General features: G+C 42.9%; 1 protein-coding gene across 2 annotated transcripts in view; it reads right to left on the reverse strand.

The window, feature by feature from the left end:
- Window positions 1-24,539, reverse strand: part of FLT1 (fms related receptor tyrosine kinase 1) — a 170,920-nt gene that overhangs the window by 83,004 nt on the left and 63,377 nt on the right. For both annotated transcript variants that reach the window (XM_068526895.1, XM_068526896.1), the window contains exon 11: window positions 5,777-5,891. In XM_068526895.1, the coding sequence (XP_068382996.1) occupies window positions 5,777-5,891 (115 nt within the window). The remainder of the gene's footprint in view (window positions 1-5,776; window positions 5,892-24,539) is intronic.

Below are 24,539 nucleotides of genomic sequence, written 5' to 3' on the forward strand. Positions count from 1 at the left end.
TTGAACATTTGAAATTATGAACAACGATTACCTGAATCTGAAAGTTGCATTTGGATTTCTATTAAAATTATCTTGATTTCACTGAGAGCAGGGCAACCGAGAACCAGAACTGGGTTTCGTGGCAAGGGCAAGTCAATTCAGATGTGCACATTGGCCATATTTAAGGCCTGTGCAGGCAACCGGGGGAGGGCTGTAGCCATTCTACAACACTCCGAAAACAGATGGCTCAGGATTTCTGTATAATCGGAGAATAAAAGTGAGGTCCACAGAAGTGAAGTGAATCCAGGCCACACGATGAACCATGGAGATAACAGATGCATCTGAGTCTCTTATTTTGCCTGAATGACCTCTTCCAAGACTGACACCTTACCCCCAGTAGAGCCTGCCCCAGGACTCACCTCTCCAAAGTTTCTATTAAAATTGAACTAGAAAATGACATTGATGGGAGCTTACATTATTTCTCTGTTTCTGAGTACCCTTATGTTACCCTTGCTGTGTGCCAGACAGTGTGTGAGGCATTACCTCATTTAACTAATCCTCCCTGGAGCCCAGTGACATGGGTGTATTACTTGTTCTACAGAAGAGGCAACTGAGGTTATAGAGGTTAAGTGATTCACTCAAAGATCCGTAGTACCACAGACGGCCCTGAGCAGCGGTTATGCCCAGGTTTGTCTGACGCCAGTGCCTGTGCTATTAATCTACACGAAACTGCTGCTTGCCTTCAAACCCTTTAAATCTAATAGTACAGATCTATTGGTAGAGTTCTGTCTCCGCTTTGAGTTGGCTTTTCTCTCGAGAATACCTCCTTTAATGAGCAGACATGGTCACTACAACAAGCTCAATGCTACTGTGTACAGAAATACTAGTTTCTTTTAGTATTTTATACACGTTGCAAGCTGATACAGTGTTATATGGTTTGAAAATATGATTGATAATGGACAAGTTATAATTAGAGAAGAACATTTTAAAATAAGATGGAACTTACATCCTGTGAGCAACGTTATTCAAAATGATCTGATTTCTAGAGGACTTTTATTTCTCTAGAGTATATTTTTAAGCTACAAACTAGAACATTTTCATGAAAGAACTATGACACTTGAAGTGTAAACTCTATAGAGTCAGAAAAGGGAGGTCAAGTGTGAGTTGGAGGTGGGTGTAATTTGGACACAAGAGAACTTCTCACAGGACAGGAGTCTCTTGGGTTAAGGGGGCAAATCTGATCCCCGGCGGTCATGACCAAATACTATTGTTTCAAGAAGGAAAAAATGGAAATAACATAACAGATGGAACAGCGAATACCAACTTAATACTTGAAAAGAGAAAGTATTTCAAACTCAAGAATTTGAGTTGTAGCACATGTTTGCAATTATCATCATATATTTTATAAGGTACACCAAAAGAAGTTCCCAAGCCTGTCTGCTTGTATCCATTCTAGAATTAGTTTCCATTTGCCACAGTTTTTTTAGTTCTGAACCCACACTTTGGGTGCCTCTGTTTTCCCTGCGAGTACCCCAAGGATTAAGATATTAGAAACAGACCCTTAAAATCCATTCTCTGGGTTCTTCTGTATGTTCCTTAACCCAGGAACGCTGGTGAACACTTGTCGTCAGGTACTGTAAATTTGGAAGTTATTCATACTCCTTCCTTCCTTCCCTTTCGCTAAGCATTAGTGATTCACTACTGCAATGTGGTTTGAACCTCATGGAACAGAATGGATGCGATGATGTGTAATTCAGCCTAATTTCCAGCACCCGCCTTTAAAAAAATCTATATACGGAACAGTGATTTTATTCTCGGATGTTTCTATTACAGTTTCCTTTGAAGTGTTTCAGGGAGAAATAAAAGCAGATATGTAAAGGTCAGGGAAGAATCTAAAATGATCCTAGGGTGGTGCATTTGAGCCAACTGATGGGAAATAGAATGTGAGAAGTTAGACAAGGTCGGGGAGTGTGTGGGAGAGCGGAACCCAGGCTGTAATCCAGGATGAGGCATTCATGCTTCGGTCGTGGACGTGTCTTTTACGGTACACACATTTCTCAATGAAACCTCAAAACGATTTCAATGCAAATGTTGCTAAGATGTTAAATTGTCATGATTCTCCAGCCTCGCAGAATTAATGCTGTAAAATGCATTTCCGGTGTATTTTTTCCTAACACAGGGCTCCTTCTACTTCCTGCCCCAAGTCTACAAAGTCTGGCAAACCCACTGAAACCATACCAAAGCTCCATGTTTGCCATTAGCAACTCCAATAGATGACTTCACTTCTCACAGATCTGGGCCAAAACCTGGCCATAAGGAGACTGAATTTTATTGTCTCGTGCAGCCTTCCTTGGGTTAAACAAAACAAAACACAATGGGGGGTCGGGCGCGGTGGGGGGGAAGCAAGTCCCTGAAAGCCAGCAGGTGCTCGAGCAGCACCTCGCTCCACTGATGACTGTAGGGAAAAGCATCTGTGTGCTCTAAGCTGGGACTTTCACTTGCTTTCTTAACATGAACAGAAAAGAAAAGCAGTTTTTAATTGTAAAGGAAATAACAATGCAAAGAATTCTGAGATAGCAAAACTTCCATCTGTCACGTGAAAGACGTTTTTCACACACACACAAAGATATATTAATAGATGCTAAAAGCAAAATTAGTAAAGTCTTCTAAATTTAGGACATGAAATTAATAACTCAAAGTCTAATTTGTTACAGTCACTACTAGAATATGTATGTGTGTGTGTGTATGTGTGTGTATATATATATATATATATATATATATACACACTTCGTTTAGAAGGAGTATTAGAAGTTTTTTCAACACAATTGTTTAATAAGTAGTCTTCATTGCATATGTTAACAATCAATTGGGGGATTGCATTAGGGAATATAAGACAATCATCTTGATAACAGGCAAACGAGATAGGTCATATGTTAGGAGCTCCATTTTTTGGAGGAGAGAAGTCAGGTTCAGAGAGGTGAACTGATTTGCACGTGGTTACACACAATAGAAAGGGCAGACCTTAACCCATGCTCCCCGCAGGTTGGATGGCCCAAGGGCCAACTGGGTCTGGAGGTCTCTGTTTAAAAACTTGGTGTAACTACAGAATTACAAGACAATAAATTTGTTTCAAGCACACATGGAAAAAATCAGGGAAGATTCTTTATCTCACCCGGGTTTTGTCATGGAGGCAGGTGGCTACTTTATGGTTCAGGCTAATCAGAAACATCACTTAGCTTTTTCATTTTCTATTTTCTATCGTATGTGTTTTTGCGGCTAGAATACCACAAACCGGACTAGAAGTTCTTTGGAATTAACCTCATAAATTCGTGTTTTAATATCCAGCAGTTAACAGTACAAGCACCTGATAGGGTCAGGGAAAGGCAAAATGAATCGACACAGTCAAGGGCATCTTGAAATTTTCTAGTACTTTGTGACAACTAACTTGCTTTCTACTCTGAGGCAATTTCCTTTCTTTTCAAAAATGTGGTGTCACTCAAACTTTCGAGTTTACAGAATTTCCTCTTTCCTAGGTATTTCATTAAACTGCTGTCTCATCAATAGCTACACATCATGGAATGTTTTAAACTACAGTTTGTTTGCATTTGAGAAAAAGAAAAGAATTGTAAGCCACCTACAGCTTACTGCAGTGGTTAGAAAAACTTTTCCTGAATCCTTGACAAGTGATTGCTGATATTATCATGCAAGCCATCACCATCTTAACTAATTTCTGTATTGGCTTAGTTGGCAGAGCCCTGGGTTTTGGCAATGAAGACTTTGGTTTGAGCTTCTCATGTGCCACTTTTAAGCTGTGTGACTTGGAGTTAATCATCTTATCACCTCAGTTTTTCTTATCTTCAAAATGGAGATAGCCACTCTGGCCCACCAAAGAATGATGTTGACATAAGCGTATGTCCAAAAGTTTTCCATCAGGAAGAATTCAGATGTTATTTGTTATTATGAAGTCCTACACGGAGAACGATGCCATCTATTTTGTTGCCTTCAAATGCAAATATAGCTGAACAGATAAATAAGCATGATCACACTTAAGCAGATAATACCCATATTAACAGACTACTCCAAATCAAGATATGCATGTAAAAGTAGATATTCTAGCAAGGGGTGATTTGATATGGTTTTTATTTTCCTTCTTAAAGCATCACTACCCCTGTGCCTGATAATAGCAGATTTTGGAGTTGCATTTTTCACTAATTCGACAGAGAAGAAAACCACCAGGTCTGAGATCTGCGGAGATTTGCCTGGTTCACAAGGTATCAGCTAGTGTTGAGGTTAAGGGAGTGGAGAAAATATGTGCAAGAGCAGAAAAGATGCTCCTAGACCCTGACGAGGTCAGGGAACCTTTTTTCTTTTAAACGGAGGCATAACTCACAAATAACATTATATTAGTTTCAACATTTGTATATATTGCAAAATGATCACTACAATAAGTCTAGTTAACATACATCACCACACGTAGTACAAAGGTTTTTCTTTCTTGTGATGGGAATTTTTAAGATCTAGTCTCTTAGCAACTTTTAAGTGTGCAATTCAGCAGTATTAACTATTGTCGTAATGCTGTACATGGCATCCCAATGGCTTATTTATATATTATACGAATTGGAAGTTTGTACCCCTTAACCCCCTTCATCCATCTTGCCTACCTCCTGACTCTGGCAACCACCAATCTATGAGCTTGTTTTCTTGTTTATTTGTTTTCATCCACATATAAGTTAAATCATACAGTATCTGTCTTTCTCTGTCAGACTTATTTCATTTAGCATAATGCCCTTAAGGTCTGTCCATGTTGTCACAAATGGCAAGCTTTCATTCTTTTTTATGGCTGAATAATACTCCACTGTGTATATAGACCACATTTTCTGCATCCATTCATCTGTCGATGGACACTTAGATTGTTTCCATATCTTGGCTGTTGTGAATAATGCTGCAGTGAACACGTGGGTACCTATATCTTTTGAGTTAGTGTTTTTGTCTTCTTCAGACAAATACCCAGAAGTGGAATGGCTGAATCATACGGTAGTTACATTTTTAATTTTTAAAGGAACCCCCATACTGCTTTCCATAGTGGCTGCGCCAATTATATTCCCACCAATGGTGCACAAGGGGTTCTGCACATCCTCGCCAACATTTGTTATTTCTTGTCTTTCTGACAATAGCCATTCTGACAGGTGTGAGGTGGTATCTCATGGTGGTTTTGCTTTGCCTTTCTTCAGTCAGGGAATCTGATACACTGTGTGTGTTTGTATACCCCAACTTAGGCTTCGCGCCCATGCAAAAACAGAGGGGAAAACAAGATATTTTGTGAAATGGAAACACTCCATTTTAGCCTAGAGTTTTGTACTAGCTTTTGCTTACTGACCTCCCACTTTATTTACGTCAGAGGTTCTCAGTTCTGGTTATGCTAGAATCTCCCAGGGAGCTTTTGTGAACCCTGGGCTCCACGCTAAAGATTCACACGTAATAATAATTGGTAAAGTATACTACTGCGCAGCCAAAGTTGAGAACCACTGAGGTGGACCAGTTTGATGTTCAAGAGGCATTTCTACCTCTTCCATTAGGACCAAGGACTCACTCCTTTGGGACTGGTGCTCAGTTGGGTGTATACAGCATTTTGAGTAGCCTCAGTGCATTGCTCCGTAAAGACACACTACTGCTTTTCTTCTCTCTGAATTTTTTGCTTGAGCATTTGAATTCCTTCTGGCTCTAATAAACCCAGAACTGGGAGCTGAGTGTGTGCTTTTAGAATAAATATCCCCATGCTTATTTTGACAAACAGTACCTTATTCTTTCCTTCTAAGACTGCCGTGCGCTGAGTGATGCTCTCAATTCTGTTTCCTACGGCGCTGTCAGGATCCAGGATAAAGGACTCTTCGTTATTGGAGCAAAAGTCATACCTATTTTTAAAAAAAGTAAGCCATCACTATGTTGCTTTGCAGCATGGTCTAGCCCACGGTGACCGGTGAAATGAAAACCATTAAGTCCTCAGATAACAAAGTCACAATTTTCTTCTTCTCCTTAGATTTTTCCTCCCCAATATCCATCCTCAAAACTTAAAAAAAACAGCAGACAGATTTTGCCTGATCTGCAAAAAAAACAAACAAAAAAAACCCCCCACACCAGTGTTTCTCCATATATCCTTCCTGTTCTAAATGTTAAATACTAAACAAAAATGCATAAATTAAAAAATCTAGTATCTAGATTTTAATTAGTTCCTAGTGGAAGAAACATGCAAACACGGAAAAAACGGAAGTTATGTTAATGAATGTAAACCTCAAGGAGATAACAGCATTTCACAGCTATAAAAGGCTGGCATTTAATGAGAATATTCCATTATACAGCTCATTTTTTCCAGGGCTAATTAAGTGTATATGGAAACACACATCATGGAACAGCTATTAAATTCAGTCTATTTCTTTTCAAGTTTTGGAGTATCATGGCAAGCTCCTTTACATCTCAGGCCTCAAGTGTTTAATTATAGAATAGGTGTGTTGAAGTTGTTTAAGATCTTTTTTGCTTCTCGAAGTCCACGAAATCTCACTCTCTCACTGTTTAAACTAGCTGGAGGAGTACCATTTTAAAGAGAGATTCCAACCTATATCTGAAAGTATGTTCTTTCGAACAGCTGATTATCAGTAGGTGCCTGTCAGTTTACTACCTAAATCATTGGTGTAAATATCTACTGATCATTTATTATGTTTCTTCATCTCTGTTTCATTTACTTCTGCTGTGATCTCTATGATTTCTTTCCTTATACTAACTTTGGGTTTTGTTTGTTCCTCTTTCTCTAGTTGCTTTAGGTGTAAGGTTAGGTTGTTTATTTGAGATTTTTCTTGTTTCCTGAGGTAAGACTGTAATCGCAATAAACTTCCCTCTTAGAACTGCTTTTGCCACGCCCCATAGGTTTTGGACCGTCGTGTTTTTGTTGTCATTTGGATCATTTATTATGTTTCGTGTATCCTAGGTTCTACATGAATAAAAAATCCAAACAACAAAAAGAACACTTACATCCACTCTGACCCGGGCAGTGCAGTAGTATTTCAACATGCCTTTTCCCAAGCCAACACCCACAAAACTGCTGCCAGACCAACCCCCTGAGCATTTGGGGTTTTAGTGGAATCCTCTTTGCTCCAAAAGCTTCAACAACTGTATTGAAGAAAGCCCAGGCTTCCGTGACTGGAGTCAAGGCCATCCAGAGTCCATTCCCTACCTGCCTTTTCAACCTTACCGCTACAGACACGTTTCCTCACAGGCAAACCACAGTTTGGTTCAGCTACTTCAAAGAAGACTTGAGTCCTAGAGCTGCCCTGACTTCTAGCTGTATGACAGTTTTCTCCTCTGAAACATACAAATAAAATTATACCTGCCCTGTTAATCTCATGGGATTATACGTGTGTTAAATGACCTAATTTAATTGCGGAGGTTTTGTAAATTAAAGACACCCTGTGGCTCGGGGTGTACACACCTGATTCCTTCATCTTCACGCACCAGTTACTGCTGCCTCCATGCCCCTCACCACCGGCCCGATCTCCTCCAAGCAGCTTATTTCTGATCGCTGTGAACCCTTACGGTGCACAGGATCAGGACCACTTGATGAGCCTGTAGCTAGACCACCTTAACTTGTGCTGTGATTTCTGTTTGCATGTCCTGCCCCAACAGGTAGTGAACTGCCCAGAGCCTAGCTCTGTACCATCACGTATGACAAACGCAGGTGCTCAGTAAGTGGACACTGCAGGTGATTTGCTTTCTACCACTTATGAACACTGATTCCTTTTTTAAAAAAAAATTATTTATTTGGCTGTGCCAGGTCTTCGTTGTGGCAGGCGGGATCTTTAGTTGTGGCATGTGGGATCTAGTTCCCTGACCAGGGATGGAACCCAGGCGCCCTGCATTGGGAGTGCAGAGTCTTAACCACTGGACCTCCAGGGAAGTCCCGAACGCTGATTCCTTTAAAGCAGCCTTTTGAGATTTAAATATGGATTTTGGGGGGGGGACACGATGCAAATATACAAAGAGCTATTTTATGTGCCTCAAAAAAAAACCATCTGTGGGTTTCCAAGGTGTTTCTCTGCCAGACTGGGTAGCTTAAGAGATAAGTGCGCGTAGGAACTGGCGTGAGTGCCTGCAGGCACCTCACCGCCTTTACTGCTTTCCGATCACCTTATGGATTGATGCTGTTCATTTCTGTATCTCTCTTCTGGATGCAGTCTCCCTCCTACCTCCCAGCCTAAAGAGTGAGGACCTTGTAAGGCAGGGAAGTGGTTATTTGTTTGATTACTTGCACTGTGAACTTTTCATGGTATCACTTCATATTCCTTCCTTCTGGCTTAGAATTTGTGGTGAGCAGACAGCTGGCTGGGCTCTAATCTGTACATGTCTTGGGCAGATTCTGGAGATTTTCAAGCCAGAAAGAAGGCGTGGTTGCTCTTAAGTCATTGTTGCCCTTGGCTGCTTATGTGAGAAGAAAGTGAGAGGATGAAATAAGTGAGAGAAAAGGTAAGGGAGAAGGGATTGTGATGATCAGGAAAAAAAAAAAGTTCGGTAATTATTCCTGTCTGGTCCTCAAGCTGAGAAAGGACTCCAGCACGTGAAACCAGGGAGTCTTCGGGGGTGGTCTCCCCTCCGGGGGGGGAGCGGCATACTGCCATATAATGTCCTCTCCCCCAGAGCATTCACCAGTTTCTAAGTTTGCATTCAGTGCTTCTGAAGCCCCACTGGGCCAGCAGCTACAAGGAACGTGGGCCACCTCTACGGGATCACTCTGTCTTCATAGTTACGCCAGGGCCAAGCATGTAACTGGCACCCCACAAACATTTGTAAACATACAGGCGTGAGGCACTGATGTGTGGTTTCTAGTAAGTTTTCATTGATTTTAACTGTTTATTATTTTCAAGCATATTGATGAGTAGAGTCATAGTATAATAAACCCCCATATACCCATCACCCAGACTTATTACCAAGAGTTTGCCACATTTGTTTCATCTATCCCTTATTTCTTTTTATTTTTTCTTTTGAGAAATATTGTAAAGTAAATCGCAGACAGCATGTCATTTTAGCCTCACATATTTAGTGCACGTCTAAAAATTATGCACGTTTTCTAATAACAGCAACGCCATGATCACACCTGATAGAATTAGCAATAATTCCACGGTGTTGTTTGTACCTGGCCCATATATCAGATTTCTCCAAATGTTTTTAAGATGTCTGTTTTTACAGTGAGATTATAAGATTTAAAATAAAAAAGAATTCATAAGGACAAACCATTCCTTAAGGAATTTCTGCGATTTTTGACTAGCTATTCCTTATAATCATCAGGTTAAAAAAAGTGAACGTTTTAACTTATCGATTAGTAGAAGGAACTGAACCCAAGAGAAATTATACACTTTCTCCTTTACTTGAAATATATCATGGCCTTAAAACTTTATCATTAAAATAAGTTATTTTGTCCTACTTTTCTCTATACCTTGAACTACTGTCTAATCTCAGATCTTTCACACACATGGGGTACATATATAGGTTTATTATAACGTGTGTGTGTGTGTGTCTGTGAATATATATATATATATATAAAACATGTATATGGGGGTTGTTACATATGTGTACACCTACGTGACATGTACACACATTACATAGGTACTTGGTATTGTGACATCCAAGAGCTGAAGTTCTCTTGTATCTGAAAGAGAATCCTGTAATTTCATTCCTTTTTCCCCAAAGAAGTGAAAAAGATAAGGGAGGCCTTAGGCAAAGGTCTTAATTTCAAACTCCTGGTTGTCAGGAAATGCAAAGAAATATGTTAGAGTGAAGCAAGTTGAGGCATTTCCCGAGGGAAACGCAGTCGGCTGCCTGAGTTCACTCGGGCTGCCAACATACACCCCCGACCCCCCGCCCGTCCCTCTAAGGGCAGCTACTGTCGGCACAAGCCCTGGCCTGGAAACTAGAGTTGCTGCAAGGTCCTCCCAATGGAAAAGGACAGGTTCTGTGGCTATTTTCCATATTGGAGACTGTGATTTTTCCCTCTTTGTCACTGGAACCTTAAAAATAGAATGTCATTTAGGGGGCTGACTCTATAACAGCACTTGAAACGAGAGGTAGGGGGAGGGGAATTTGCCTGAGCCCTTAAGAATACATCAAGCTCTTCAGGAAGTAGATTGTGCCATGTTTGAAGATGCAAAGATAATCGCTGTGCTGGGAACCGTCTTGAGGGGGGAGGAAGCCGAACAACAAGAGGAAAGCAGCGTTCGCTCCTGATTTCGCACAGGAAGTCCTCAGCACCTCCTGCCAAAGGGAGATAAGAAAGCTCCCAGGCACTATTCTGGACAAGGCCACTGTTATCAGCTTCAGCTCCATGCTGTCCTCTCCGTGCTCCAAGCCCCCCATCCCTTTCCTAATGAGCTTTAGGACTCTGACCTCTATTTGCATACAGCATGCCAAGTACAATAGCGTGGAGGTATTTATAACCATCGAGAGGAAAAAAAAATTTCCGGGGTAAGAGTGTACTCCATTGTCGATTGCCCTGGAGCTGAAACAAATTAGTTTTGGACTAGAGATTGATATAAATAAAATAAAAGAAAGCGGGCAATTATGGATCCAACACATGGAGCCGGGACCCTCCATGTGACATGTCTGTCTGTTTGACTCCCAAGTAGGAGACATCTGTGGGGCTCTCCCCTCTGGTCCAAGTTACCAGGCTGCTTTGCTCGACACATAGTGGGGAAACACCACCCTCCATAGATGCAGGTGACGTTACTGACCTACATGCTCTGGGTTTTTCCCTGTAGTGCTGATGGATTTGCCCTGTTCCCTGCACACTCATAAGTATTTGGCTCCTTTGTGACCAAACACAGTTCAGAGCCACAGAGAAAGGCAAAGCCAACACTGGGATCCAACCTACAATCTTGGCAATTTTGACTGCCGGTCCCAACAGGCAAGCCATAGGCTGTAATAATTACGATAGACACTATGCAATATTACATTCTACTATAATAAGGATTATACTTTCTATGCGCTAGGTACTGTGTTAGGTGATTCATGTACACTATCACATTGATCTCTACAACATCCTAAAAAGTAGGTACTATCATCCCCCATCTAATGAACAAGGAAATTGAAGATTAAGGAGGTTAAGTAAATTACCCAAGGCTAAAGTGCTAGTAGGTGGCAGAGGCGGAATTTGTAATCAGTCCTGGCTTATTCCAGAGTCTGTGCACTTAACCTGTATGCTGTATGTAACATAATATCCATGTTCTATCATCATCATATAAAAAGGAATTGTTATACTTCAGTGCTTCTTTGTATATAGGGAGGAAAGGCTTCTCAAATATTCACTACACAGATACCATTACTGCATTGGGGATTGAATGTCTTTTTTTAGCCCTTTTTGCATAACCTGGTCAACCTCCTCCCAAGATTTGGCAAACAGCTCTCACGATACCCAACCCAAGTGTACTGAGTGCCCACTGTGTGCATGGTCTGCAACGACCGTTTACATTACATTTGTCATCCCATGATTTCTGACCTCAGGTCCCATTCACCTTTACAAATCCATCACAGGGAATACAGTGCAGAGCGTGCACCCATAGGTACCCTCTTGTGTTCACCTATGCTTTTCCTTAGGTGCTGGATTTGAACAGTTCTGATCTTCACACTTTCTGCAGTCCTCCTGCCTTTCTTTCCCCTCCCCCAACCCAAAAAGCAGAGCTGGCACTTTCTTTAAAGGATGGATTGTTGCATGTGGTGGAATCAGAGGGGAGAGGTGAACTTTAGCCACGGATGGCTAGTGTCTGTGTTTTCTCTGGAGTGGCCCTCGTGGGAGAAAAACAACAGACTCTCTGAAGAACCAGGTTGAGATGGTTCAACCCTTCACTCAGCCTTTCTAGAAATTGCCCATTTTAGTACTATGATGTACCTGTTATGGTACCTAAGACTCCTGTAGTTATCCAGTGTAAGATTCTCATTTCATAAATGATTTCTAGCAAGTTTAATAACCACCCCAATACCAGAAGGTCTACTCTACCACCTGGATCTTTCTTAAGATAAAGAGGTGAAGGATCCCCTTTCACCCTATGATAAATGACGTTAGGCTGACCTTTCTTTCAAAATCTCTGTTCTGCTAAATTGGGCTCTTGGTTGGCTGAAGGAAAACTAGTTGTTACTGGGCTGCTTTTAATGTACCAGACTTGGGGTAGCAGCTACACACATGAAAGCTCAACTAATTCTCACGGTCACCCAGTGAAGCAGGTATTATGATCCCCATTTCAGAAATCCCTTTACCAATAAGGAAACTGAGATTCATGAAAATCAAATGTCTTGCTCATATTCATAGAGAAAGTAGCAGACAGATCGGGGATTAGAACCCAGATATTCCTAACTCTTCCTGCCACACCAGAACTCGTCCATCACACGGCATGAATTCTGCTCCCAAAGAACACCACCCCGCCCAAACCTTTACCACCATGCTTCAGAGTCACGTGTTAGGAAACTCTGGGGTTCCTCTGAAGCCAACTGGTACAGACACCCAGAGAAGCAAAATACTGGCTTTCAGGAAGTAGAAGTAGCCCCTGGTCCTTTGGGGGAGGGGGGAGGGGGCAGAGGAATATTTTATAATTACATTTTTTACATAAATTCTGGTTAGTTCTCATCATTACAGAGTTTTAATGCTAAAATTATATGGAATCTTGGCCTTCTGCTGGCTGATGAATTTCAGCACTAGAAAACATCTCGCAAGAAAATAATAGATCCAACTCTTACTACAATCTCTTTTCCCCCCTCGTAACTTAACACTGTTGTCTGCATGATTCCTAAGCACGTTCTGGGATGAAGCAGGCCTACTTTGTTAGGAACGCCGATGCATTTATAGCAGCAGCTGGTTTTGAGGGGCCTCTGCGGGGGGCACACAGTAGTGAGCCGGGCCCTACACCCAACGGTTGCCTACCTGAGCCCGCGCCATCGCCTGGGAAGGAAGGTGTACATACGTTAAAGTATAGTTAAAGCACATTTAGTCTGGAGGAGAAAAAGAGGCTCTAGAAAGTTCTACAAAGTCCCAAGACACAGAATAATCTCCCTCTCTCTCTCTCTCTCCTCTTTTGGATGATGAAAGCTGAGGACTCGTGTGGACTCTGCTTCTCCACGTGATGGGATCTGACTGCACGTGCTCGCTGTGATCAGAATCTGTTTGTAAAGAATATTGAATCATTTCAAGGGAGGAAACAAAGGGGGAGAGCAGTAATAAAGAGCAAATCGAGGCTGTAAAACATCTTTAAAAAAAAGTGGAAAAAAAAAAAAAAAGACCACCTGGAACTGTGCCAGAGGGCACGGCTGGGCAGCTCCCCATCACTGCGCGCCATCCTGCAGGAGGGCCTCGTGTAAACTTTCCTGCGCTCCTGCGTGTGTCGTGTCAAAACATTAGTGATCGTGTGTCTGAGCCATCAGATTAATAGAATCTGCCACACTATCTTTTCCCCTTCTCTCGCATTCTCTTAAAACAAATAAAACAATATAGAGGAGAGAATGCTGGCAGAAAAAGGCGTGTTTAGACAGAATGGTTCCTGCTCCTTTTGCTCCAGGAAAAGGGCCTGGGCCTCCAGGCTGGTCACAGGGTCAGGCTGGGGGAATTTTGTTGGTAGGGGCGGTGACTTCTTGCCCAGGGAGAGACCTCGTGACGCCTTGGAGCCCATACTGAAAACTACTTCTTGTCTGAATGGCGACGGGGGAGAGTGGAGAAGGCTTTTCGGGGACTGAAGGCTGGGGTCAGCTCCTGGGACAATGGTAGAGGTGATCCAGCGTCCTGGCCACCTCTGTTTAGATAAGAGCTTTTCCGTGAGCGTCTTGGCCTGCGCCGCTTCCTGCTCTCGAGGGCCCCGCGGTCCATTCACACTCAGAACAAGGCCTGTCTTCCCAGCCTCTGCTTTCCTTCCTCCTCTCTCTCCCGCTCGCCTCCCCCAAGAGCCCCAGAGACTCCCCCGCCCCTGACTCGCTCTCTTTTAGGGAATCTGGGCCAAGGCATCCCGACAACCCCACACCGGGTGACCAGGAGGCCAAAGGGTGGGTACCTACTCGGTTACACCCAGATAGGAGCCTCGGAGAGGCCATCCATTTTCTTCATTCATTTTTCTGCCCTAGTGAAAGGCTGGTCAGCAGAGGAAGGGTGATTCGATAAATAAAAAAACCTTCAGGGAAATGTTAGGAGTGGCTACAAATAACATCCTTTAACACACGCAAGGAGTCTTAAGGTATTAACTCCAGCCGCTCAGTGAAGCATATTTCAAGCTATGGTTACGTCTTGTTTGCATAAAGAGAGCATATTACTTATTACACGGTGGTCAGTACGGAAACGTCCAGAAGGCCTTCGGGGTGGGGGTAGGGAATCACGTTTAGCAGAAATTCTAGAGCTAGTCAGACCCGAGCTCAGATCATGGCTTTGCAACCTTCTGGTTATGGAACGCTGGATGGCGAGGTTGGGAGGACCGTCGTAGGGAATTGATCAGAGGACTTACAGTCTTTTTAGTCCCTTGAATAGTTCTGAAATCACTGGGTCATGTCAGCCCACAGAATCACTTCTAATAAATTCTACACTGGTGTCATGCCACCGGTCACCAGGGAGGGAGGTGGTGATTACCAGTCCTGTGACACTCTCTGTACTAGAAACGTGGTTGAAGGGTTCGTCTGCTAAGACTACAGCACACAGAGGCTGAGAGGAGAAATCATTCTTCTTGGATCTTAGTTCCCTGAAAAGTTGTACTTCTCCTGCTATGCTTTTATCTTATGGGCCCCTTCTTCTCGCAAATGTCTATTACGTGTCTCTTTCTCTCTCTTGACAACTAGCAAGTAAAGCATGTGGGCCATATCTCTGTCTTACCCCATGTTCATCCAGATGTGTTAAATTATTAATTGTACTTTTCTATGAACCACCTCGAATTCTTTGGGCGCGGATGTGTTTTTAATATTGCCAACTCAAAGGAAGCAAACCCACGTTACCACGTCTTACCGGTTTTCTTATAGGGATTAAAAAAATAGAAGGGAAATAATTCAGAGAAGATCCTTTTGCATCATCAAACATGCGGGTGATGCTAAGTGAGTTAATTGGTGTAACATGCCCGGCACGGTGCCTGGTCCACGGCAGACAGGTCACTCACGTTAGCCGTGATTATCTGACCAGATTGAGAGCTACTTAAGAGTGGGGACTAGGTCTTATTCATCATCATAACCTCAGGGCTTAGTCCAGCTACCCGGGGAAGCAGAAGAGCACACGTGTCCTCGCTCAGCTATGGCCTGACGAGAAGAGCGAATCCCGATGACGCATTAGATGTGGACTCAGCCTCATGTGGGTGTCAACCCTGCCATCCATCACTCACCTCAAACGTGCTGAAAAAGGGACACTGCTGACCCTCCGGTGACCTCACACATCCCCCCTCAACCAGGCGCTGTGTCACCATCATCAGGGCTGTCCACTCCCAAGGAGGAGTATTAATGACCTGGGATGAACCCATCACAGCATCTGACGAGTTGATAGTGGTGGACAGTTTCAACTCAAGCAATGATGCTGACATGTGGAGAAGCACCTTCTGGGCTAATAGAAAAATAACTAACCAGCAGTGGTCTTCTCCTGTCTTCAATTACTAGGCACCATTTGCTAGGCAATTACTAGCACTGTTTGATTCAAATAAAAATTAATTTGTTCACACACATTCCATTTAAGAAGTAGAATCATGTCCTCTGAAAGAAGTACAAGATTTATTTCCTTCCGTTACTAAGGATATGGTTATTGAAGAGATAAGTCAAATGCATGGAAAAAATATCCGAAGACAATTGAGCACAAGCAAGTAAAATGTCCAGAGCCCATGTGCTACTGTAGGCTGGGCGGTACGTGGGTCAATGAGGGTTTGAATAGCTGAGGCAGAATGCACAAACGCAAGTAGGTCCAGGATATTACAGCTCCTCTAACTTCCTACATAATCTGAAGATTCTATCATTTCTGGTCCCATCTTAATTTCTTTGCAGTAAATCACCATAGTCAGAAGACCTGTCCAAAGATGCAAGCATGCTTCCTGGGAGAACATGAACCCGACAGCATGGATCGTTTTGTCAGATTGTCAGCATTCACAGGATACTTGTGTGTATCTGATGCTACTTCAGAGGGAAGTAGCTTTGCAGTGGGCGGCCCCAGAGCAACCAAAAATACTGGAAAACTTTAAGCAAACAGACTTGGGCTAAGTACCACTGGGCGAAGTACTTCATATATATCATCTCATTTAACTCCCCTAAACAACCTTAGGATGTCAGTGCTGTTACCTTGATTGTACCGATCAGGAAACTCAGACCCAGAGAGGTGGTTTACTTTGCCCAGAATCACCCAGCTGGTAGGTGGTAGTAGGTGGCACAGCCGGGATTCAGGCTCCAGAGCCCATGTCCTTAAACTCTAGACTATACGGCCTTTCTGCATCCTCATGCCTTTTAAAAGCGGCTCTTGATGTCATCACACAGGCTTCTCAAAGCATATTTGCTTTCTGGATCATGCGCTTTTGACCAAAAATTATTCAACTTAATGTCTACGTAGTTGTTACAACGCCAAGCCTCATAGTGACAGATGAAGTGCTGGGTGGTGACATGCTTGGAGAGTCATTGGCTGGCTCACTGGGATGAGGGAAAATCAAAACCAAATCTGGAAAGGGCGGTTCAGACCTGACGTGGAATTTCTCAAATGGGGGCTAAATAATTTGCCAGTCAGTCCTGCTTGAGCTCGCCTTCCCTGGCCAGTGCCCCGGTACCCTGCTCTCTGGTTACCAGGGCACCCCCCCTCCCCAACACTGCGCTTACAGTGTGACGGACTTGTTCCTAACAAGGTCTTTGGAACTCTCTGTGCCTCATCTAGGAAATGGTAGTAACCATAGTCCCCCGCGTCGTAGAAGTTCTGTAAGAATTAAATGAGAATGATACATCTAAAGCACAGATTAAGCACTTATCCTATAGACAGGTGCTTAATAAGTTTCAGCTCTAAGGAAAATAAAAACAGAAACCCCAGGCCCTGCAGTCTTCTAAATTGGCCATAACCTTCTGTTTGGTGCTAAGTAGCTTCTAAACACCCATTTTCATTTTCCTCACCTTACTTATCCGAAGACTTTTTCACACTCACAAAAGAGGATTTCTCAATGAGGTAGCAATCCGTGATCATCTCACATGGTTTTCAGTGATGAGGACAAGGCATATGGAACATGAAAGGCCTAAGAAAAATGGGATAATAAGCGGCTGTACGACTTTTTAAAAGGCCTGAGTGAAAACCTGAGCCTTTGACCTTCAGACCTGGAAGGTGAGCTTCAGAGCTACCGTGCACATGACACGGGCCGAGGACAGGAGGAGGAGCCCCACCCCCGAGTCTGTACAAGTCCATCACGCTGTAAGCGCAATGTGGGGGGGGGGGGTGGGGCGCCCTGGTAACCAGAGAGCAGGGTACCAGGGCACTGGCCAGGGAAGGCGAGCTCAAGCAGAAGGGCTGGCTGGCAAATTATTTAGCCCCCATTCAAGAAAGTCCACATCAGGTCCGAACTGCCCTTTCCAGATTTGGTTTTGATTTTCCCTCATCCCAGTGAGCCAGCCAATGACTCTCCAAGCATCTCCTCTTCCACTCCTCAACTATCCTATCCCCGTGTCCCTCCATCACATCTGCCCCTCCCCCTTTTCATCTGACCTCCCAGTACCTTCCCATCACCTTTAGGACCCAGATCTTCCCTCCCCACGGTGCTCCCTCTTTACTGCAATGCTCACCATCTGCCATCCACTGAAACCATGTTGGTTTGCTTATTCAACCAGATTATAAGCATTTCCCATGGGGACTCTATACAATGTCATGGTGGAAATAAGAATAAACAGGAATAATAAACAGACAGAGCTCCAAGACTTGGGTCTAGTCCTGGGCTTGCCATTATCTAGCTGTGAGGTGAGGGATAATTATCTTTTGAGCCTCAGTTTCTTATCTCTAAAACAAGCTTTTTTTTAACCTCTAAAATGTCTTAAACTCTTTTTTCTTAATTTTTAAAAATGTTTATTGGAGTATAGTTGATTTACAGTGTTGTGTTAGTTTCTGCTGTACAGCAAAGTGAATCAGTTATACATATACATATATCCATTCTTTTCTGGATTCTTTTCCTATATAGGTCAATACAGAGTATTGAGAAGAGTTCCCTGTGCTATACAGTAGGTCCTTATTAGTTATCTATTTTATATATAGTAGTGTGTACATGTCAATCCTAATCTCCCAATTTATCCTTCCTCCCCCTTTCCCCCCTGGTAGCCATAAGTTTGTTTTCTACATCTGTGACTCTACTTCTGTTTTGCAAACAAGTTCATTTGTATGATATTTTTTAGATTCCACGATATCATACGATATTTAAAATGTCTTAAATTCTAAGCGAATGAATCGTTCAGAGTGACTAGATCCAGCCACGCTGAGGCTGACGTTTGCAGCCTCCGTGTGCCCGTTTCACGTGCTCATCAGCTGTAAGCTCTCCCTCTTTCTCCTTCATCTCCTTTCATCAGTCTTCCATGAGCTCTGTGAGGCCCCCGGAGGGCTGAGTGCTTGCTGCATCCTGACCCAGAAAATTAATCCTGAACGATGAATGAGAGGCAATGGGACTTCCCTGCAAGAGATCAAAAACGCCTGCGTGGTGGGAAAGTCACAGAGAGGAAAGTGGCCACAGGCAAAGCGCCAAATTAACGGTTTGACTTGCTGTCCTCCTCAGGATGGTCCTATTTAGGCTCGCTCCTCCCCTTGGGGTTTCTACCCCCTCAGAGGGTCTACTCCCCCCTGCAGGTTTGGGGCCTGAACCAGCTTATCCTCCCTGGTTCCCGAAGAGACTGTACTATGGGGGTCAAATTCCCCCAACTGCCGCTAACCTGCTTCTCCAGCCCCAGTTCAACTCTAACTCAACCGGTGGACTCTGTGATCACTGGGGACAAGAGTAAACCCAAGAAGTGAGGCCAGTAATCTCCTAACCCTGTCCCCTCGGGGATTTCGGTTCCTTTCTCTGGGAGCCCACGGCGATCCACTTGAGGAGTCCCATGGGTCACCAATGAATAGTAACCTTCTGAAATGCCAACCTACTTAGCCTCTTTTACTCCACGATCTGAAAACACCTGAGAAATAACTTTCTGAGCTTCAGTTTCCTTATGGGGAAATTATGGCCATGATGTAGAATTGCTGCCCAGATTAGGGATAACGTGGAAAGGGATGGGCGCAACTTTGGCACTAGAAAGGGCTGGTTGATGAAGTCTCTTACAGCTATTATCATGAAGTAGTCAACTGCACTCAAGGTGACAAAACATCCCATGAGGCTTCTAGAGAAGGTATGAAGAAGCAAGTATTGAAGCTCATTATAAAGCACTACCTGGGCCAGAGTCTAAATCCATCACACCCTTCCTTCTACTCAAATCCACCAGGTTCTGCTTTTTCCCCTAAAAGGGCAGTGAAGTTACATGATAAACCACAGACTAAGGTCCATATTTCAAGAAACAGTCTCCCAAGACAATAGAGATATAACTAAAATGCAGCTTTCCAAGGATAGGTGCATGTTTTACAAGTGATTTCTCCTATTTATGTATGACTAAGGATCTTATGTCAGGACAGGAGTTTCTAGATTCAGTCATGAAAATGCCCCTTCAATTTTTAAAATCTGTGAATATGGGCCCAAGACAGTAGGAGAGGTTCTGCCAATCTTCCCAAATTGTGTGTCACTACCTTCTGGTCCTCCTAATCCTGGGAAACTACACTGAACTTTGCTCAAAAGATCCCTCTAAAAACCACCCAGCATGGACTTCCTATGATTCAGCCTTTTGGTTTAATTTAAGCACATAATGAAACGTTTGATAGGAATTACAGGAGACAGTTAATTAGAAACAATTATTCATCGGACTCCCTGTATTCCTATGAAGAGTGGGAAAAGAGGAAAAAATCTCGCAAAGTGTAGAAAAGTGGCAAAGAGGCATCTGGCAAACGAGCTCGCTCTCTGTTCTCAGGTCTTTGCATGAACTCTTAATAAGGGCTGTTGTCAGAGCACTCACATGGGGTGGCAAGCACTTCCTCATCTCGTAATTATATAACAGAACGCAAGACGTTTCCCATTAGCAAGTGAGCGGTCACTTTTGGCTTGTGATGAAAGCTTCCCGGAGATGGCCAGAGTTACTCCGTTGTTTGTTTAAGCTCAAAAGTCCTGCTCAAGTGGGCTTGGGGGGAAGTGGTCGTCTCCAAAGTCCCCGTTTTGATTCAGGGTTTTGCGTGTGGCAAGTTAAAATTCTCTGGAGCCTGCCTGCTTTGATTCTGCATACCCACACACACACGAGACGTGGGTACAAATTGTATGTATACTTAAGAGGGGCGAGCTAAATATTAAAACGTGCAGACTGTGGTCATATTTCCAAAAGAAGAGGTCTGCTTAAATTACAGCTTCCCTCAGACATTGGCCTACATCTAGCCCCCAGGAGATGTTGACTTTTTCAATGCTTAAATTGGTAAGACTTTCATTTTGTAGACAGAAAATCCAATACAAAACTGTTTCAGCATAGAAAGAATAGACATTCACGCTGGTAGTCAATTAAATTTGGGTCCTTGAATACATTTCTCATTAACTACCGTTAGCAATTGTTTTGTTTTTGCCCTGTTAATTTTACATACCCCACTGATGCACAAAACTGTGTTTCCCCCAAATGATCTAGACCTAACACATCCCTAATGATTCAGGCCTTCCTTTCTTTGCCAATTTGGTGACGTAAACAATAGAGAAATGCAATTAGGCAACTTCTGAGAGTTCCTAGATGCCTCTGTCCTCCCTTATTTTGTAGGCCACCCCCTGCCACCCCTCCCCCACAAAAACCCCTAAGCACACTTAGTCCTGGAGTGGTCTGCTTTTTCTAGACTCCTCACGGAACACTCATGCTGAGCAAACGAAGAGTGTTCCAGAAATGGGGAATCAAATTGTGAGGCAGGGAATGTTATTTTCTCTCTTTCCTTTCTTTTTCTTTTTTGACTGAAGTATAGTTGATTTACAGTGTTGTTACAGGGAATATTATTTTCTATCAAACGTCTAAACACATAATTATTTGAGACTCCAAAATCTGATTTACTTTATAGAGTTTTGGAAGCAGGTCCTTGAGATTCCATGGATGTCTATTAGGCTTTTCTTAGCAAACCCACAATTCTAGCTAAGAAAGTAGCTAAGAAAGAATATGCTAGCCCCTCCACCTTCCATGAGTTGAGAATCCACCTACAGTTTTTTGCATTCTGAAGGGGTTCACTGGCAAAACACCAAGTGAAACAAGCAAGGTTTTAGGGCTAACTGGGCAAAGAATGATAATGCCTTGGTCTGTATGGGCTGGACCAAAACTGACAGAGGTCATCAGGTTGACACTGAGGAAAATAGGGGTTGACACCAGTGGTGGAGGAGCTGCTGCATTTTTTTTCTTACTGGGTGATCATTGACATTACTGAGTCAATTCTGGACCACGGAATACATAATTACAAGTAAGACTTTTCTTATGACCATTCTATTTTCATAAGTTGGTTTTTTTTTCTGTTAATCTGGCCCTGATCTTCAGAGTTAATCCTCAGGTCCAATGGCTTTATAATTTGTAAGAAGCAGAAGGAAAATAGTGTGCAACAACTAGGAAATTATTTCAAGCTTTTTTGAAAGAAGACGTAATTTTAAGTGAATTTCTCACTTTACTCGTTACTCGGTGGGTATTATAGGAAAGGGGAAGCACGGCAGTTACCATTCACAGGAGGGGAAATTGAAGCCCAGATTAAATAACTGGCCAAGGTCACACAGAAGTCAGGGACTGGGCCAAGAATAGAACCCATTTCCTTGATTCCCAGGTCTCTATCCCCGAGACTGTGGAAGAGAGATCCTGCAGGTCTGTATATAGAGAGGACAAGTAATCACCAAATAGATCTGACTTTACATAATTAAACATAAATTCTAAACACAAATGCTATGTATCTTTGTTTTGCACATGGTTGGTGCCCAGTCAGTATCTGTGTGATAATAGATGGTTGACAGTATATTTAGACTGAATACTGACCATGTGCGAAATGCATTGTAAGATGTGGGCAATGTCAACACGGGAGAAGTAGCAGAGATTTCTCTCTACATATTTTTATTGGTCATCACAGATAGTGGATGAAGGAAATGAGACTTTCACAAAGAATCTAATATACCTAACATTTTTTCCATTAAAGAACGATGATATAGGGACTTCCCTGGTGGCGCAGTGGTTGAGAATCTGCCTGCCAATGCAGGGGACACGGGTTCGAGCCCTGGTCCAGGAAGATCCCACATGCTGTGGAGCAGCTAAGCCCGTGCACCACAACTACTGAGCCTGCGCTCTAGAGCCCGCGAGCCACAACTACTGAAGCCCACGTCCCTAGAGCCCGTGCTCCGCAACAAGAGAAGCCACCGCAATGAGAGGCCCGCACACCGCAACGAAGAGTAGCCCCCGCTCGCCGCAACTAGAGAAAAGCCCGCACGCAGCAACGAAGACCCAACACAGCCAAAAATAAATAAATAAATAAATTTATATTAAAAAAAAAAAAGAACGATGATATATGCAACCCTATCAGTGTTATTTATGACCTGGAAATGATAATTTGTGATGGTTAGATGGGGAGAGGGAAATAAAATAGCCTGTGATCTCAAGAATGTCTGTTCTAAAACCCAAACTGCCATCATTAAAGGCTGCCGGCCTTAAACCTCCTTATAGAAAAGAACCAGACTGCTCTTTCCCCATTCCTCCTGGGCTCCGCAAATCCATCCCTTCCGTTCCCTAAAGAGGGGCCCCTTCCAAAGAGTCTAATATTGTTCCTTGTTCCTTTACAGACCATCCTCCGTTGAGTGGGCAACCTTATCCGAATAATATTTCCTGTGAGACTGGACCAGCACTGTGGCAAAGCTTAACAAGGACCATGAGATCAAGACCAGCTCACTGCGTGGGCGGTTAGTAGTCCTACTTAGTTCTTCAAAATCCAGCGGGGGGAGGTGAAGTTCTAGAAGTCTAGCGTGGGCTCTCCGAGCAGGGGTCAGCTCTCTCACGTCCTGCTCTGCCCCATCCCAGCCTCGGCCAACCCACAGGTCAGAACCACTTCCTCCTATGACAGGAAACAAATGAATGGGGCTGGCCACCCAACTGGGGAGTCACTTTATTCCCCCTTTATACACTTGAGCTTATTCTCACTTTTGCCTAGCTCATCTACATGGCCGTTTTCTTTTTTCTTCTTCTGAAAAATCATAAATTCTATTTTCCTCAATTCTATAACCCAGACCTACTAGAGATTTCTATTTCTAAAGCACGGCAAAATTACATTTTACTTTCCGCAGTTTGTGTTCACTTCTCAGAAATATTAGGTAAACATTCTCACTGTTGTGAAACTAGGTCTACAGTAGGCACAAAATTCTTTTCAAGTTCCTTAAAAGTTTCAGAGCCTTATTGAGAGACATTTACCCTAATGCTAGTAATAATTACAACCTTGCATTAGGTCCATGGCACTCTGTACCTTTCCCAAATACATTGCCTCACTGGATCCTCAGATTCTCTCTATGAAGTATATGGAATTACCTCTATTTCATATGAACAGAAGCTGTAAGCTACACACATGTGAAAGGTACTGTAAGTTCACCACCCTTCTGTGTGCTCCCTGGGTTTATGTTCAGGCTGACATGGGGCAAGTTTAGGACAATCTATTTAAGGAGTCCCTGCCAGCTGCTAAGCATGAGAAAATTCCCTCATTCGGTGTTAATAACTTATTTTAGTGTTTTTAAAAATTCAAAAGAAATAGTCTACTTCTACTACTTTACCACCCATATCTGCAGAAAAGTAAAAGGGGGGAAAGATTCTGCTCTATTTCCCCTCAGCTCATTACGTACATGAGTTTAAAAGTAACCACCCCTCCCCCACCCTTAGTCTTAATGTTTTATGAGAACAAATTCTAGGTGAATCAGAAACCACAATGTTTGAAAATGTGGTAAGCTGCTGAATTCTTTTTAAAACAGGAGGAAATTTCTGTTAAATTTATTTATGGCTCTTAATACCCACAAAGATGAACTAGTTGAGCGGTTGTTCTGATCGTTTTAAAGAAATGTATTTATTGGACTCTGGGGAACTATACAATTTAAGTCCGAACTTCTTTACTTTAGACCCATTAACCAGTGGGCCGTATTAAACCAATTAATAATTTTGAGCTACTGAAAACATATACCTTCTAACCTCAAAACTGATGCTTTGGTTGTGGTCCTTATATAGATATATCCCTTAACTAGAGCCTCAAATTTAAATACCAAGAATTATTCTACCTATTCAAGAGTAATGTGTATATATTAATCACCTAATCTCTTTTGACAATGATGCAGTACTGCTCTGAATTTTGAGAGAATTCCAAGAGGAATACGATATCTTTCCACGCCTCGGCAAGCTTACTCTGTAACATGGGAGAACGATCCCATACACCACAAAGAAATCAGAAGGAGAGAGGTAACGTTCACAAAGTTTCGCTCCAGCTGACCTCATTC

This window comes from Eschrichtius robustus, chromosome 18, assembly GCF_028021215.1.
Source record: "Eschrichtius robustus isolate mEscRob2 chromosome 18, mEscRob2.pri, whole genome shotgun sequence".
Classification (NCBI taxonomy): domain Eukaryota; kingdom Metazoa; phylum Chordata; class Mammalia; order Artiodactyla; family Eschrichtiidae; genus Eschrichtius; species Eschrichtius robustus.